Raw genomic sequence first — 15,721 nt, 5'->3', positions numbered from 1 at the left:
ACTCAGAAAGCCATTACCATGTCTTGACAATTAATTGCATAATATCTGGAAATTAAGTTAAACAATAATTTATATTTTAAATAATTTCAAAGAACAACCTATCCATAAACAGTCATTCTAGCTACCAATATCTGTGAGAACTGAAAGACAGCAAGGCCCATATTATTGGTTCAACTTCAACAAACTCTACTTAGCTCATTTGCTCTTCCATAATTGTGTACTCCAGTGGCCATTCCGCTTGGCTACTGTAACAATTAAATAAAAATTGTATCTAGTTTGCTTATTTTTTCCTATCACAGGTCCCTTATTAGCCATGTCTAGATGCGCATACACTACTGTTTACAATTTAAAATTGCCCTGCGTACATTGGCAGAACAATGTACTATGGCAGAAAGTTGTACCATTTCAATCAAACCAATCACCTCTAGAATTCACATCCTCACAACTTTTTAACTGTCACAAGATAAAATATTAAAACAACATTATAACAACAGAAAAACAAACATCATAAGCAGCAAGGTATTTTTTAAAGAAGTGCAATGCTTTTTTTAAAAAAAATTGGTGCATCCTACCTGCAATAGTTGCCATAGTAACATTTCCCTGCTGCAATGCTGATGCAGGTACCATAACCCCCTGGGGACTTAGTGTTCCTGTGATGGCACTTTGAATTGGCTACATATAGGGAAAATAAGCAAACAAGAATTGTATATGTTCATATGGAAGGATATTATTTTCATTTTAATGAATATAATAAATAAAAGATATTATAATAAATAAACCACACAACAATGATGAAGATGAAGATGAGGAAGCCATCACTACAACCAAGATGATTCAAGGCAGTGATGGAGTTCACGTAGGAATGAAATTCAATGAAAGAAGTAAATAGCTAGAAGTGTTCGTTTGGCATTAAGTTGGATTTATATGTTGCTTCCCAAATGTAGTATTTCTTTCCCAGTTTGAACTATTCTAAAGAAGTATGGGAGAGATATGTAAATTCTGGAGCATAATTAATCTAAGCAACAGTGTCTGTACTAGTTAATTCTGGGCTACTCTCATCGTATCAGAATCAAAGGGCTAATATTAATGTGAAAGATTCTCAATTAATTCAGTATTTAGAACTATTTATCCCAGAGTAATTCAGCAATATCTACAGTTTTTAAAACATAGAATAAGTGAGAAAGATCAAGACTGAAAAATTTATATATACCAGGATTTATCTGAGAATAAGTCTCATTGAATTAATGGGACTTACTTCAAAGTAGGCACTCATAGGACTGTTCTGTAAATAAGACATCAGGAAACCACAAACATATTCAGAAGCATACTGTCATTAGTGAAATCGTAGCCTAACTTTGATCCTATGGTTATTTGAATGAATCCTCAACTGTGGCTTATATTCAAACACATCTATAATTTTAAGTTTAAAGGTTATTTCATACCTCCTTTAAATCATTTAATGAATTATCGTAGCTTCGTCCAAAAACTCAGTTAAATCAAATGGTTGGATGACAGCAATGCAATTTACAATTAGCACGCTGACATGGGGCTGGCATGAAGGGTACAATGAAAAGAGTGAACAAATCCTCTACTATAATTCTAAATATATATGGTAATTTTTAATTCTATTCATAGTCAATTTGGTTTATACTATGGAACTGGTGGGCACTTTATTTAACTGGTTTCTAAGAGAGCTCCCAGAGCATTAGGGTAGTAAACTTACCCATGTCCTCAAGTATTGAAAGCATGTGCTCTGACATTATATTGATACTGATATCAAACAAGGAAATGGTCAACCAATTATTGTTTCCCCTGGTTATCTTTACTAGTAATGAATCTATCAGCTGGGACACATTTTTCAAACAGAAGCAGTCCCCAAGTTACAAACATCCGACTTACGTAAGACTTATAGTTAAGAACAGAGGTGAGACAACAAAAACTGCGAGAAATTTACCCCTAGGAAGAAAAATTCAATCCTGAAAGGGTTATTATAGGGGAAAGGTGTCTCCACTGAAGCTTCATTACCAATCCTAGTTTCCACAACAAGTCACATTTTTCAAAATCCAGTTCTCACAGGGAGAGAACGTGAGGTGAAATCTTCTGAACAGACAGCAAAACAAACACCACAGGGGTGCTATCCAAAGCTCTCTCTCTCTCTCTCTCTCTCTCTCTATATATATATATATATATATACTAGCTTGGGGACCCGGCGCTGCCCGGGTTATTAGAGAAAGGAATTGTATATCATGGTTGGTCTTTATCAGTGACCCACTCTCCAGGATGGAGAGTGGGTCATGGGGGCGCTGTGTGCTAAGTTTGGTCTTGATCAGTCATTGGATGAGGGCCACAGCGGTCTCAGAAGGTGAGTTAAGGTACTGCAAGTCCCATCATCCACAGTCTCCCTCAAACATCACCAGAATGTTGAGTTGGCCATGGGGGCTCTCTGTGCCAAGTTTGGTCTTTATTGGTATTTGGATGAGTGTCACTGTGGTTTCAGGAAGTGAGTGAAGGTACTGCAAGTCCCATCATCCATTGTCCATCCTCCTCCAAACAGCACCAGGATGTAGAGTCATTCATGGGGGCTCTGTGTGCCAAGTTTGGTCTTGATTGGTCATTAGATGAGGGTTGCAGCAGTCTTGGGAAGTGAGTGGAGGTACTGAAGTCCCATCATCCATAGTCTGTTCTCCCCCAAATCTCACCAGAATGTTGAGTTGGCCATGGGGGCTCTGTGTGCCAAGTTTGGTCTTCATCAGTCATTGGATGAGGGTCTCAGTGGTTTCACTAAGTGAGTGAAGGTACTGCAAGTCCCACTGTCCATGGTGCATCATCCTCCAAACCGCACCAGGATGTAGAGTGCATCATGGAGATTCGGTGTGCCAAGTTTGGTCCTTATCGGAAATTGGATGATGGTTGCGGTGGTCTCAGGAATTGAGCAAAGGTACTGCAAGTCCCATAACCCACGCTCGATCCACAGTCAAACCACACCAGGGTTTATTGTGGTTCTGATCCATCATTGTTGGCAGTTGTAATCGTCTTAGGAAGGGAGTGCAGGTATTGCAAGTCCCATCGTCCATGGTGCATCCTCCTACAAACTGCACCAGGATGTAGAGTGCGTCATGGAGACTCAGTGTGCCAAGTTTGGTCTTTATCGGTAATTGGATGAGGGTTGCAGTAGTCTCAAGAATTGAGTAAAGGTACTGCAAGTCCCATAATCCATGGTCCATACCCAGCCAAACCACACCAGGACGTAAAGTGGGTCATGAGAGGTCTATGTGCCAAGTTTGATCCTGATCAGTCATTGGATGAGGTTAACAGCCATCTCAGAATGTGAGTGATGGTACTACAAGTCCCATCATCCATGGTTCATCCTCCTCCAAACTGCAGTAGGATGTCGAGTGGGTCATTGGGGCTCTGTGTGCCAAGTTTGGTCTGGATTGCTAATTTTCTGACAGAGCCCCTGGCCTTTTCCTTTCCTCTCTTTGTCATCTCGGAATCTTGAAATTGAGGCTGGCCAATCAGGGACCATATGCAAATTTCCTTCTTATGTCCCCCGTTTCTGTCATGAACTCTTTTCTCCACCAGGGGCTCCTATTGAAGCTGGTCAATCAGAGACCATTTGCAAATAGCACCACAGCGGCAGCCAATCAGAACGCTGGCACATACTCCTCCCGCCACACCGCCACATGTCCGCCGCACACAAACTTTGACTTTTATTATATGTACTAGCTTGGGGACCCGGCGCTGCCCGGGTTGTTACAGAAAGGAATTGTGTATCAAGTTTGGTCTTTATCAGTTATTTATATGACTTGCAGTTGTCTCAGGAAGTTAGGGAATGTACTGTGAGTCCCATCATCTGTGGTCCATCCTCCTCCAAACTGCCCCAGGATGGAGAGTGGGTCATGGGGGTTTTGTGTGCCAAGTTTGGTCTTGATCGGTCATTAGATGAGTGTTGCAGAGGTCTTGGGAAGTGAGTGGAGGTACTTGAAGTCCATTCATCCATAGTCTGTACTCCCCCAAACCTCACCAGAATGTTGAGTTGGCCATGGGGGCTCTCTGTTCCAAGTTTGGTCTTTAATGGTTTTTGAATGAGTGTTGCTATGGTTTCAGGAAGAGAGTGAACATACTGCAAGTCCCATCATCCATCGTCCATCCTTCAAACAGCAGTGGGTCATGGGGGCTGTGTGTGCCAAGTTTGGTCTTAGTCGGTCATTAGATGAGGGTTGCAGCAATCTTGGGAAGGGAGTGGAGGTACTTGAAGTCCCATCATCCGTGGTCTGTCCTGCAAACTGCACCAGGGTGTAGAGTGGGTCATTGGGGCTCTGCGTGCCAAGTTTGGTCTTGATTAGTCATTGGTGAGGGTCTCAGTGGTCTCAGAAAGTGAGTGAGGTTACTACAAGTCCCATCATCCATCTCCAATATTTTTCCAAATGACACCAGGATGTTAAGTGGGTCATGAGAGGTCTATGTGCCAAGTTTGGTCTTGATCAGTCATTGCATGAGGTTTGCAGAGGTCTCAGAACGCGAGTGAAGGTACTGGAAGTCACATCATCCATCGTCCGTCCTCCTCCAAAACTGTAGCAGGATGTAGAATGGGTCATGGGGGCTCTGTGTGCCAAGTTTGGTCTTGATCGGACATTAGATGAGGGTTGCAGCAGTCTTGGGGAGTGGAGGTACTTGAAGTCCCATCATCCATGGTCTGTCCTCCTCGAAAGTGCACCAGGATGTAGAGTGGGTCATGGGGACTCTCTGTGCCAAGTTTGAACTTGATCAGTCATTGGCGAGGGTCTCAGTGGTCTCAGGAAGTGAGTGAAGTGACTGCAAGTCCCATCATCCATTGTCAAATTCATTCAAACCGCACCAGGATGTAGAGTGGGTCATGCGGGCTCTCTGTGTACATTGTGGTCCTGATCCATCATTGTTGGCAGTTGTAATGGTCTTAGGAAGGGAGTGCAGGTATTGCAAGTCCCATCGTCCATGGTGCATTCTCCTCCAAACTGCACGAGGATGTAGAGTGCGTCATGTAGACTCAGTGTGCCAAGTTTGGTCTTTATCGGTAATTGGATGAGGGTTGCAGTGGTCTCAGGAATTGAGCAAAGGTACTCCAAGTCCCATAATCCATGGGGGCTCTGAAAATCATGTGTGCTCTGTGTGCCAAGTTTGGTCTGTATTGGTAATTTTCTGACAGAGCCCCTGGCCTTTTCCTTTCCTCTCTTTGTCATCTCGGAATCTTGGAATTAAGGCTGGCCAATCAGAGACCATATGCAAATTTCATTCTCTCATGTCTCCGTTTCTGTCATGAACCCTTTTCTCCACCAGGGGCTCCTGTAAAGCTGGCCAATCAGAGATCATATGCAAATAGCACCACAGCGGCAGCCAATCAGAATCTTGGAACTTTCAGGCTGGCCAATCAGAATGCTGGCACATACACCGCCACACCGCCACACTTTTGTCCTCCGCATACAAACTTTGGCTTTTATTATATGTATAGGTAGAATTATATACACATACAGAGAGAGAGAGAGCTGCAGTTCTACTTAAAACATGTACCTTTCTGACTTACATACAATTCAATTTAAGAACAAAATTACAGAACCTATTTTGTTCATAACTTGGGGACTGCCTGTACTAGAAATACCACATACTAGGAGAGGGATCACAGTTCAATGGAAGAGCACATACTTTCCAAAATGTAAAGTTTCATTTCCAGCAACTCCCATGAAAGGATCTCAGGAAGTAGTGCCTAAGACCTTTAAATAGTCACTGTGCTTTTAATAGCCTTTGTAGACAAAACTGTATTGGGAAAGATGGACCAGCGGCTACATTCCATATAATACAACTTTGTGTGTCTTTAAATTTTTGTCTCCCCTAATAAGGGGAGACAACAAGGCTTTTCATAACTGAGCAGCAGGCACATAGACCATTAATTTCCACATGGTTACATCTTTTGCGCCAGGATGAACATGAAATCCTGAGTACTGGATATAAGGTGCTTCATATCCTCAAGTGTTGTGTATGTAATGGGGAGCAACCACAGTACCCTATTTTTGCATATATATCACCCTTTGATTTGATGGGGCCATTTATCTATAATGAGATGAACAAAGCCAACCCCAAAATTAGGCTAAGGAGATAGTGCCAAAAAGGTGCAATGATAATTGTGTCAATTTTGCTCTGCTGCTCACATTTTCTGGTGACTCTTTCCATGAAGACAGCTGCTCCAGCAAATCCAAGCTATCTTTATCATGTTTAAAGTGGCTGGACTGCAGACAAAGAGTTGACAAATTATGGTCACACTTAAGAATTACATTTCCATGTTCCTGATAAATAAGAAATTTCACAAGGGAGAGCTGGTAACCTTAACAATATCACAAAGCCGTAAAAACTACCAGTTTGCCAGTCACAGATCATCTATTTGTAAATTGCATGGTTTACAAATTTAACCAAGTTATTAACACAATTCTTTATATTGCTAAAAAAATCTACTCTTACCTACCCTTTGGGGATGATAGATATAAAAGAAATAAAGATAATATAATTCAGTCAGAGTGAAAGGTACCTGGGACTGCACAGGTGAATAAGGACTCCCGGATTCTCCACTTAGCAGAGTTTCACTGTTCATTTTAGTTTTCAGACATGCAATATAGCGACTACAGAAATCCTTACAGAGCTCATTAACCTTTTCTAACTCAAGCAGATGAATTCGTAGAACCTGAATTGCTTTTACCATCTAAAAGGAGGAAAACAGAAAAGATTCTGAAACAACATTTTAAATAAAAAAAATCAGGACAAGTAAAAAAAGTGTTATTTTCAGAGTGTTAGGTGCTGTTACTTTTAAGACCTATTTCTGGTATTTTTCAAATGTTTTCAAATACAATGAAAAGATTCTATACATTCATTGTAGTAACTGTGAAATGAACTGTGAAATGTTATGCCATTGGTTTATGTCTAGAGGAAGCCTTTTCTTCCCAACCACAAAGGTCACCAGCACTCCGCAGATTACATAATAGCCCTTGATTGAAAAGGAAGAGGCATCCTATAAAAGGCAAATGATCGTCTAAACTCAATAACTCAATGTCTACAATTCTATAGACCTCTATGACAATCTTAAAACATACGGCTTGATTGTTTTTTCCTTTGGCAGATGCTTCATTTTAATAACATACTTGTTTATTGATACTTGATTTTTGACTCAAGTAGGGAAAGCAGGGAAGGTGGGACCATGGGCCACAAGAACTGTCAGATTTCACTTTTGTGCCCCCCCCCCCCCAAACTCCATGACAATTCTCACAAAGCTCCCCTTTTCAAAAGAAATAACAAAATTTTCAGGCACTTCAAAAAACTATTTTTGTAGATATGCACATTTCACAGGCTCTTCTGCAAGCTCCTCTGAAAGATGTCATAGTTCTTATAGAAGCTTCAACAAATGAGGGATTTTCAACATTTATTCTCTTTAAAAACAAACAGTGGAATGAGGGGTGATCCCAGATAAAGCTGAACAGTGAGTATATAGTACTTTTTTACATACTGTAAAGTAAAACTTAAGATTTACTGATCACCAGAAACCCAAGGCAGAAAATAGAAAACGAGGATATTATCAATGGCTAACATAGCAATGACAAGCCATTTCCTCCAGTATCCAGATGTGGTACTGTTCCCTTTAATACAATCTATTATGAAATGTGATCAGAACATCATTGTGTTCTGATCCTGCTCGTGGGACTCCTACAAACACCTGATTGGCATCATGGGAAGGGAATACTGGGCTACACTTTTATCAAACACACTTTTCAAAAACTTCAGTAGCCTCTTGACTATTTTAAAATGAATGTTTTTTAAAAGAGCAAAAATCATATCCTGGAGTCTGAAATAATTCCTGATTTCTAAGCAGTATTTTTCAACTGAAATTTTGCAGTTCCGCATTGCCAATATAGTTTTTGCCTTTTCCATATTTAATACATTCCCCAAACAAACAGAAAATCAGTATGTGTTTTATTTTCTCTTAAATCACTTGTATATACTTGTATATACTGTAAGCCTATAAATTTTAGTAAAAAAACTGACCCCAAGAAACTGTGTAGACTTATACATGGGGCAAAGTTTTCTACCTTAACTTTTTTTTTAAAAAAGGAACAATCATTTTCTCTTAATAAAATAGTGAAAGGCAAGAACTTAGTCTGCTTTCTATTTTCTCAGTGTTCCTTTGAGGGGAAGCACCAAAAAGCCACCACCAACACTTTCCTGCCTAGCCATTCAAAAATACTAAAGGCACTAGAGAGAGAAGAGGGAATCAGTGCTTCTTTAAGACTTTTCAGAGATCAACTAAGCTTTCATCTTTCTCCACTCTACACAGAGAAATGGGTGGTTCTTTTTTTATAAGCGCTAATATACAGTACCTTAATATTCTTAAAAAGGAGCATGCCCCCTTCTCTGAGCAGTGAAATGTCTTTTTGAATGCCCAAGTGGGAAAATGGCACTGGCCATTCTGCCAGTGCATTCACCTCTCTGCAGAATGCCCCTCAACTTATCAATGAGCCATATCAAAATTTATAACTCTGCCCTCAACCCTTCCCTCAATTTTTACATAATGTCAATGTATGCACATATATACAGTGATTTAGCATGACTTTAGGAATTAAGTACTACTACGGGAATTTAATTCTGTTTAATCGCTTTAGTAATGCACTTACTAAATTATCTGTTTCGGGATCTTCACAAAAAAAAGGTTTTCCTTCCTTCTCCTGTTTCCTAACAAAGTTTTCTATATCTACATCAAAACTTGCAGATGTTGTGCCTTCTGATCCTTGTGTAGATTGTTCACATTTTTCAAATAACAGTGCTAATAAGGGGAAAAGAGGATGTCTGGAAATAAAAACAGATAAAAATGAACAAACATTAATACTGTGAAAGTTTATGTATGTATATCTACACGATGAAAACAATAAACATTTGATACACATGTAAAAAGCCTAAAAAGAAAATAAATGGAAGTTAGTAAAATATTGAATAAGGATGAATAATAAATACATGATGTAATCTTTCTCACTCGCTCTAATACAAGTACTAGCACACTGTGAAATCACTGGAACTTGCAACACAGTCCTGTGCTTGCCCTCTCAGACATTAAGGCCTGCAGTTTTCAATAAGGCTAACTGACTGACATTTCTGCAGAGCATTGTAGTTTTATACATATAAAGAAAATGTTATCCAGAAAAAATAGAACTGCAAGGTATTTAAGTTTCTGGATAAGATACAAAATACTGTACATTTACTTCATTTTATTCTTCTTCACAAATGTGGTCTATCTTTTGGTTGCCCTTGCTGCAGCACTAAATATCTGTCCTGCAAAAGAATTTGTAGATGTCCCCAGATACTGCTTTGTGTGTGTGAGAAAGAAAGAAAAACTGGAATTGGTACAAATTCAATAAATACAAAACCCCAAAACATAATCTTATGAAAATATATTTGAATACATTTTCCCAAGTCAGGATGACAATAGAAGAGCGATTATACCCATAAATCTAATGGGAATCAGTGAGGATTTTCTAAATGGCATTAGTTTTAAGATGCTCTGCCTGTTAAGGGGAGAAAGGCTCCACCTATCTCAGTATCTTCTCTTCTCCAGATCTCTGTATGCCCATTTGGTTCAGATGTTGTCTGCATGCCTACACTCCCACTAGATGCAGCACCCCCACAATTGAACAAATCCACTCCACCTTCTAAAGAGAACAATGTATCTTAAAAATTTAGTAATTCGTTTTTGTCAACACTGCTACCTGTAAATGGCCTGCTTGTCTGCATCCATCGGTGTCTGGGACTCGACTGGGGAAGGACTCAGTCCTCCTGCATCTGTTTCCAAGCAGTTTGGATCTTGCTCAGTTTTTAACTCTGTTACTACTTGCATTTGCTGGAAAAGAAAGATGCTTTATATTGCCAACTGCCTAGATTCACCACTAAAGGCTCTGTTTCGAAGCTAAGAGAAAGGCAAAGGCCTACTAACTTGCCAGGAAGCTGGTATGACTTGGCAACTATACAAAAAGCACAAGTAGTTAACAAAAAACTCATTTAATCTTTGTAACATTTGGAGGCAGGGCGGCAGTGTAAAGTTCAGTATAAGTTTGACTTATCAGATTTTTTAGTGTATTGACTATTACAGAGTGCTATATTTCAGTACCAGCTATTTTTGGATAAAGCTATGCACACATCGCTCCAAAAATCAATTTGAGAAAGCAAAGCTTGAAAACATCTGCTTGCACATCTTACTCGTCCTTTTCATTTCTTGTATATTGTGTAGCTTAGAGGGAAACATTCTTTCAAATAACTCTGACAGATCCTTCATTATTGAGGGTTTAATACCCTCTTCCAAATCCAGCCTATGCAGGCACTTAGAAATGACAAAATACAATTTAGGAGCAATTTTTTTTTAGCATAGAAATAGAAACAACTATTGCATTTAGGATGAAAATATTTTAGGAGGGAATTTCAATCACTAGTTCCATGACAACCATGGGTCTATCCCAAATAATATCTGGGCTCACCCATGCTGTAGGACACACACTGGACCTAATTTTCTGTGGAGGGTAGGATGATGGTAATCTGAGAGTGGAGGAACATTCTAGCGTTCTGTTGCCATGGGTTAAGTTCATGGGTTGACTGATGATGTTATTTTATATTGTTGTAAGATGTTGTTCTTATAAATTTTTATTGTGCTATGTTTTAATTCTATGTGTCATTGGGCCTGTCCCTAGGTAAGACACCCCGAGTCCCTTCGGGGAGATAGTAGCTGGATACAAAAATAAAGTTGTTGTTGTTTTCCAGTGTTATTGACACATTTCAATGTCTGCAGCCTGACGATGTGGACAAGATATTTCTGAAAGGTGTCAGGGGAGGGGAGGTGGCACACTGGGTAAGGGGAATAGTGAATGCTTCATGCAGCAAGAAATTTCTATGTCTAAAACAGGCTGTGGTGAGAGTATTATTGAAAAAAAATTCCCTGGATCCTACCATACTAGAAAACTATCAGAGAGTCCCCAAAATGCCATTTCTGAGCAAGGTACTGGAGGCATTCCTGGATAAAATGGGTTGTCTAGGTCCATTTCAGCCTGGTTTCAGGCCTGGGTTATGGGATAGACAACTTTGATCACTTTGATAGATGGCCTATGTGGGGGGCTAGTCAGGGAGAGTGTGTTTCTTTTGGTTTCTTTGGACCTCTCAGCAGTTTTCAATACTGGTATTCTAGGTTGCCTCTCTGAGATGGCTCATGGGCACTGTGTTTAAAGTGGCTCCAGTCTTCTTCTTCTTCTTTAATAGAGGGACTCCGAAGATGCTGCAGGGAGATGGCTGTTCATCTATCCTGTAATGTCCCTCAGGACTTGGTTCTGTCCCCCAGGCAGTTTAACATCTAATGAAACTTCTGGGAGAGATTATCTTGAGTACAAAACTCAGGATGACCAGTATGCTGATGGCATACAATTCTATCTTTCCTTTCCATCTGATTCTAAGAAAATATTTTTCTATACTAAAGCAGCATCTGCTATCAGTAATGGACAGGATTAGGTTGAATATCCTGAATCTTCTTCCAGAAAAGATAAAAGAGCTCCTGGTTAGTTGGAAAGGTGATCAGGGAATAATTCAACATGTGCTGAATGGGATATACTCTACTAAAAATCTCAAATTCACTGGTTGGGTATGTTCCTGGACTTAAATTTGAAACTGGAAGCTCAAGGTTTGCATGTGGTCAGGAGGGTATTTGTACAATGTGACACTTGCACCAATTTCTTAAAAAGTTATATTTAAAACTATGTTTTAAATAAGTTTAAAATGTTTTAATTTTCTTTAAAAGGTTAAAGGGTCAGGCTTTAGCACAGCAGGTTAATCACCATCTGCAATAAATATTGCCAATCGAAAGGTTGGAACTCGAAGCCCGAGTTGGGGGTGAACACCTGACTTTCAGCCCAGCTCACTGCCCACCTAGGAGATTGAAAACATCTGTAAGTAAATAAATAAGTACTGCTTAAGTGGGGAGGTATTTTAATAGCGCCATAAGGAAATACTAGAAAAATGCCAGCAATTCGATCAAAGGAGAAAGTCTGTGAACAGGGCTCTTCGGCCTGGTGGATGGAGCGACAGCACCCCCCCCCCCCCCCGGCCAGAATCAAGCACAATATCCAATACGCTGAAAATGGAAAAGCCATATACCTCTATCTATGTACTGTGTCTGTCCAGTCAGTGTATAACAGCATTGAATGTTTGCCGTATATGTGTTCTGTGCCCCCTCTGGGGTGAGAAGAGTGGAATATAAGTACTGTAAATAAATCCTTTTTAATAATACTGATTTAATTTATTTTTAACTTTTTAAAATGTTTTAATAAAATCTTCTTAAATTATTGAAAAACACCCTGAATTCAAGTTTGAAAGAAACATAGGATGCAAATTCAATATATCCACAATTACACTTTACTTCATAAACAAAACAGAACAACTGGGTTGTTGTAGGGTTTTTTGGGTTATATGGCCATGTTCTAGAGGCATTCTCTCCTGACGTTTCGCCTGCATCTATGGCAAGCATCCTCAGAAGTAGTGAGGTCAGTGATTCCAGCCATGAAAGCCTTTGACAATACATAAAACAGAACAAATCATCCTTAGGCCTGACATTTAGGTTTGTTAGTAAAACAGGAAGTGGGCAAGGTTGGGTGAAAATCTAGTGTGGCAACTATATACTGCTCTTATACTACAGAACATTTTAGTAGCAAGGCAGAGATAGCAAAGTGATGGTGGAAAAACACTATCTTAACCACAAACAAAGGTATTTCAAGTGCCAAGCCCCTTAACTAAAGCAAACTCATAGTACATGTGACAACACTGTGCCGAAACCCTAATTGGGTAACAGGCTGTTAGCCACACAATGATCCCTTCCTACTAATAGTGTTAGGTTACGCATCACAAAAAGCAGCAGCGAAGGAGATGAAGACAAATGGTTTGAGATAACAATGAATGACATGCGAGATCACACATTAAAATTATATATTTATTCTTTCAGATCACATCTGGTATAACTTCTAGAATTTGACAAAAATACTCATTTCATAAATGCATCATAAAATCTGATTTGGGTGCAATAACAGCACTCTATAGCTACATCAGACTTTAACATTACCCATGTCTAATCTTTAATATAGAATCTTGAATTCTTAAAAATGCTATTGGTTGATTGAGTTCTGTTCGAAGATGGATCTGAGCAAGTGAAAAATGCAACATTACATGAAGGAAAAAGCTCTGTATAGTGGTATAAAGTTAAAAATAATTAGGGTAAAGGAATTAATAAATAAAAAGCCTGTAAGATTTTAATGATTTTTCCACAATCAATTTATCAAATACCACTGTTCAATTTTCACAGAAATTCTTGATCTCCATTAATTCAGTTTTCAAAGGCAACATCGGAGGAGACATGTGGAAAATTCAAGAATAGGGCTTGCATATTTCATTACCACTACATTTTACAATATAATTAAAAAACATTTTTTCTTATTGTCAACACAGGTAGAATAGCATCACGATCAATCACCATTATTAAATATTGAATTACGTTATAAATACATATCACTTATTGTTTTCCTAGTGATCTTATCCAACCCACATTTACCTCACCCTTGTGTCTAACAATTTTACACCCCTCCCCACCTCCCCCCACCCCACCCCACCCTCAGGGAACAGTATTTATCTTAATACAGATATTAATTTAATTGAACAATCGTAAAAAGAGAATGGTTCAGCTCTTTATATCTTTCGTTTCCTTCAATTTTTTCTATTAGTCTTTCCCATTTCTGAACCCAGGTCTCCTTAAATCGGCATCTTGTGTATTTGGCTATTCTTTCATAGATATAATCCTGAAGCATATAATCTGTTTAATAATCATACCATTTTTAACCTCCTACTTTCTATTGTCTTTCCACCCCAAAGCTACTATCATGTATTTTATAATTTCCCCCAGGCTTTGATATTTTCTTTTTTGTCTAATTTCTGTGTGAAAAATTCTTTTTTGTTCAAAACTAGTTTATACCCTATTAATGCTTCCATTTCTTTCTTTACCTTATTATAAAATACACTATAATTTTAATATACTATTGATATGTCTATTTTTACTGTTGATATGACTTGAAGATAATTCAATTTTCAGCTTGCATTTTTGTAGTGCTTGCTTCTCTGTTTTGTGTGGTACTCTAGATGTTCTTGGAGTTAATCTTACCAGTAGCTATGTTAGCCAGGATTGGGAGGTACACTACAACTGCAATTGGAGGGCCACACAGTTCCCATCCTGGATTTATAGTGTTGTGTTAACGTCAGGCAGGAAATACTTCAGTTTGTTTCTTCATGTTTGCACTTGTCTTGAGGCACTGAATGTTTGCCTCTGTGTTTCTAATTTGTAGTCTTGTGCATTTGTATAGAATCGCTATCCATTTCTATTTGTTTTATTCGTATGGACCCATTTTTGAGCTTCTGAAAACAGACACTTTTCCGAATGGATGTTTTCTTTATGCATCCAAAAGAAAGAAAATGTTCACCTCATTGGTGGCTATGGAAGGGCTTCCCAGGCACCAGATAAATAGAAAAGGGGGGGGGGGGGGTCCAAGGGACTGTTGGTGAGGACCCACAGAAGGGACAAGGTCTGTGTAGTGTGGTGTCAGAAGTTTGTTCCTAGCGTAGTCGAACTCCTTTAAAGGTGACACTATGACACCTTTTCCCAACCCATTGGCTGTTCTTCTTAAAAAGTATTACAGATATGATTTTGCTGTTTCTGGAAATGCAGGGAGAAGATGGCAGAACCAACCCGGGCACTGGAGAGAGCAGGGTGAGATTTTTCTAAGGGACTGTTGGTGAAGACTCACAGAAAACTCGCAAGGTCTGTGTAGTGTGGCATCAGAAGTTTAACCAAATGTGGTCAAACTTCTTTGAAGGTGACACTACGACACCTTTTCCCAACCCTATGGCTGATTTATGATTTAGAGGGTAGAACAAGGCAGGCCAGATACAGAAATAGAGATTGAAAGTTTGATAGAGAGAGAGAGTGCTTTTCAAAGGTGGAGAAGTAATTATACTGAAGTCCAACAATTACTTTCTTTTAAAACAAATATTATTTTAAAAAATTCCCACAGAATACCCACAGAGAGAAATATATCAGAAGTAGAAATATATCAGAAGTAGAATATAGTACTACAGGGAAGGTAAAGAAAGTGCTTTTGGAGGGTTTCCCTTTTGGCTGAATTGCTATTACAGTAATATAATTATAACTGATATCTTTTACAAGGCTTTTTAGGGATAGGAGAAAAAGGGAGGAGAAAACAAATTTAGGGTGACCCTGACTAAGGCTCTGTGAGTCACCCAAAGATTTTTAAATATTTTAAAAGTAAAGGAAAGAAAAGAAAAGAAAGAATCTGAACAGCAAGCAAAGAGATGCCCTTCTCCCCAAAGTCCCACATGCTGACACCTGGCGCACCCCACCCCCACCTGTTCAAAACTCACAGTCATTTTATATAAAAAATAAAAAGAATGAAATAAAAAAATCAAAAATATGGCAGCAGCCAAGCACAAGCAGCCAAGCTAAGGCAAAATTCAGTGGCTGACTGACAGCAAAACATGCAGGCACAGGAGGAAGCTCCAGCACCAACAGATGCAACCACGCAATGAGTGCTTTGGGGGCGGTCACCCAAATAAATGCCCTGAGCAA

General features: G+C 39.2%; 1 protein-coding gene across 7 annotated transcripts in view; it reads right to left on the bottom strand.

The window, feature by feature from the left end:
* The window catches only part of PKNOX1 (PBX/knotted 1 homeobox 1), a 49,969-nt gene that overhangs the window by 14,389 nt on the left and 19,859 nt on the right, over positions 1-15,721 (bottom strand). For 5 of the 7 annotated variants that reach the window (XM_060770268.2, XM_060770264.2, XM_060770263.2 and 2 more), the window contains 5 exons: positions 9,774-9,904; positions 8,688-8,859; positions 6,557-6,727; positions 6,183-6,260; positions 573-672 (listed from right to left, as the gene is read on the bottom strand). In XM_060770268.2, coding sequence (XP_060626251.2) covers positions 573-672; positions 6,183-6,260; positions 6,557-6,727; positions 8,688-8,859; positions 9,774-9,901 — 649 coding nt within the window. In that variant the 5' untranslated portion in view covers positions 9,902-9,904. The remainder of the gene's footprint in view (positions 1-572; positions 673-6,182; positions 6,261-6,556; positions 6,728-8,687; positions 8,860-9,773; positions 9,905-15,721) is intronic. The other 2 variants (XM_060770269.2, XM_060770270.2) reach the window with 2 other exon arrangements.

The sequence above is a fragment of the Anolis sagrei genome, chromosome 3 (assembly GCF_037176765.1).
Source record: "Anolis sagrei isolate rAnoSag1 chromosome 3, rAnoSag1.mat, whole genome shotgun sequence".
Taxonomy (NCBI): domain Eukaryota; kingdom Metazoa; phylum Chordata; class Lepidosauria; order Squamata; family Dactyloidae; genus Anolis; species Anolis sagrei.
Note: the sequence above shows the minus strand (reverse complement) of the source record. Positions and strands in the feature narration are given on the sequence as shown.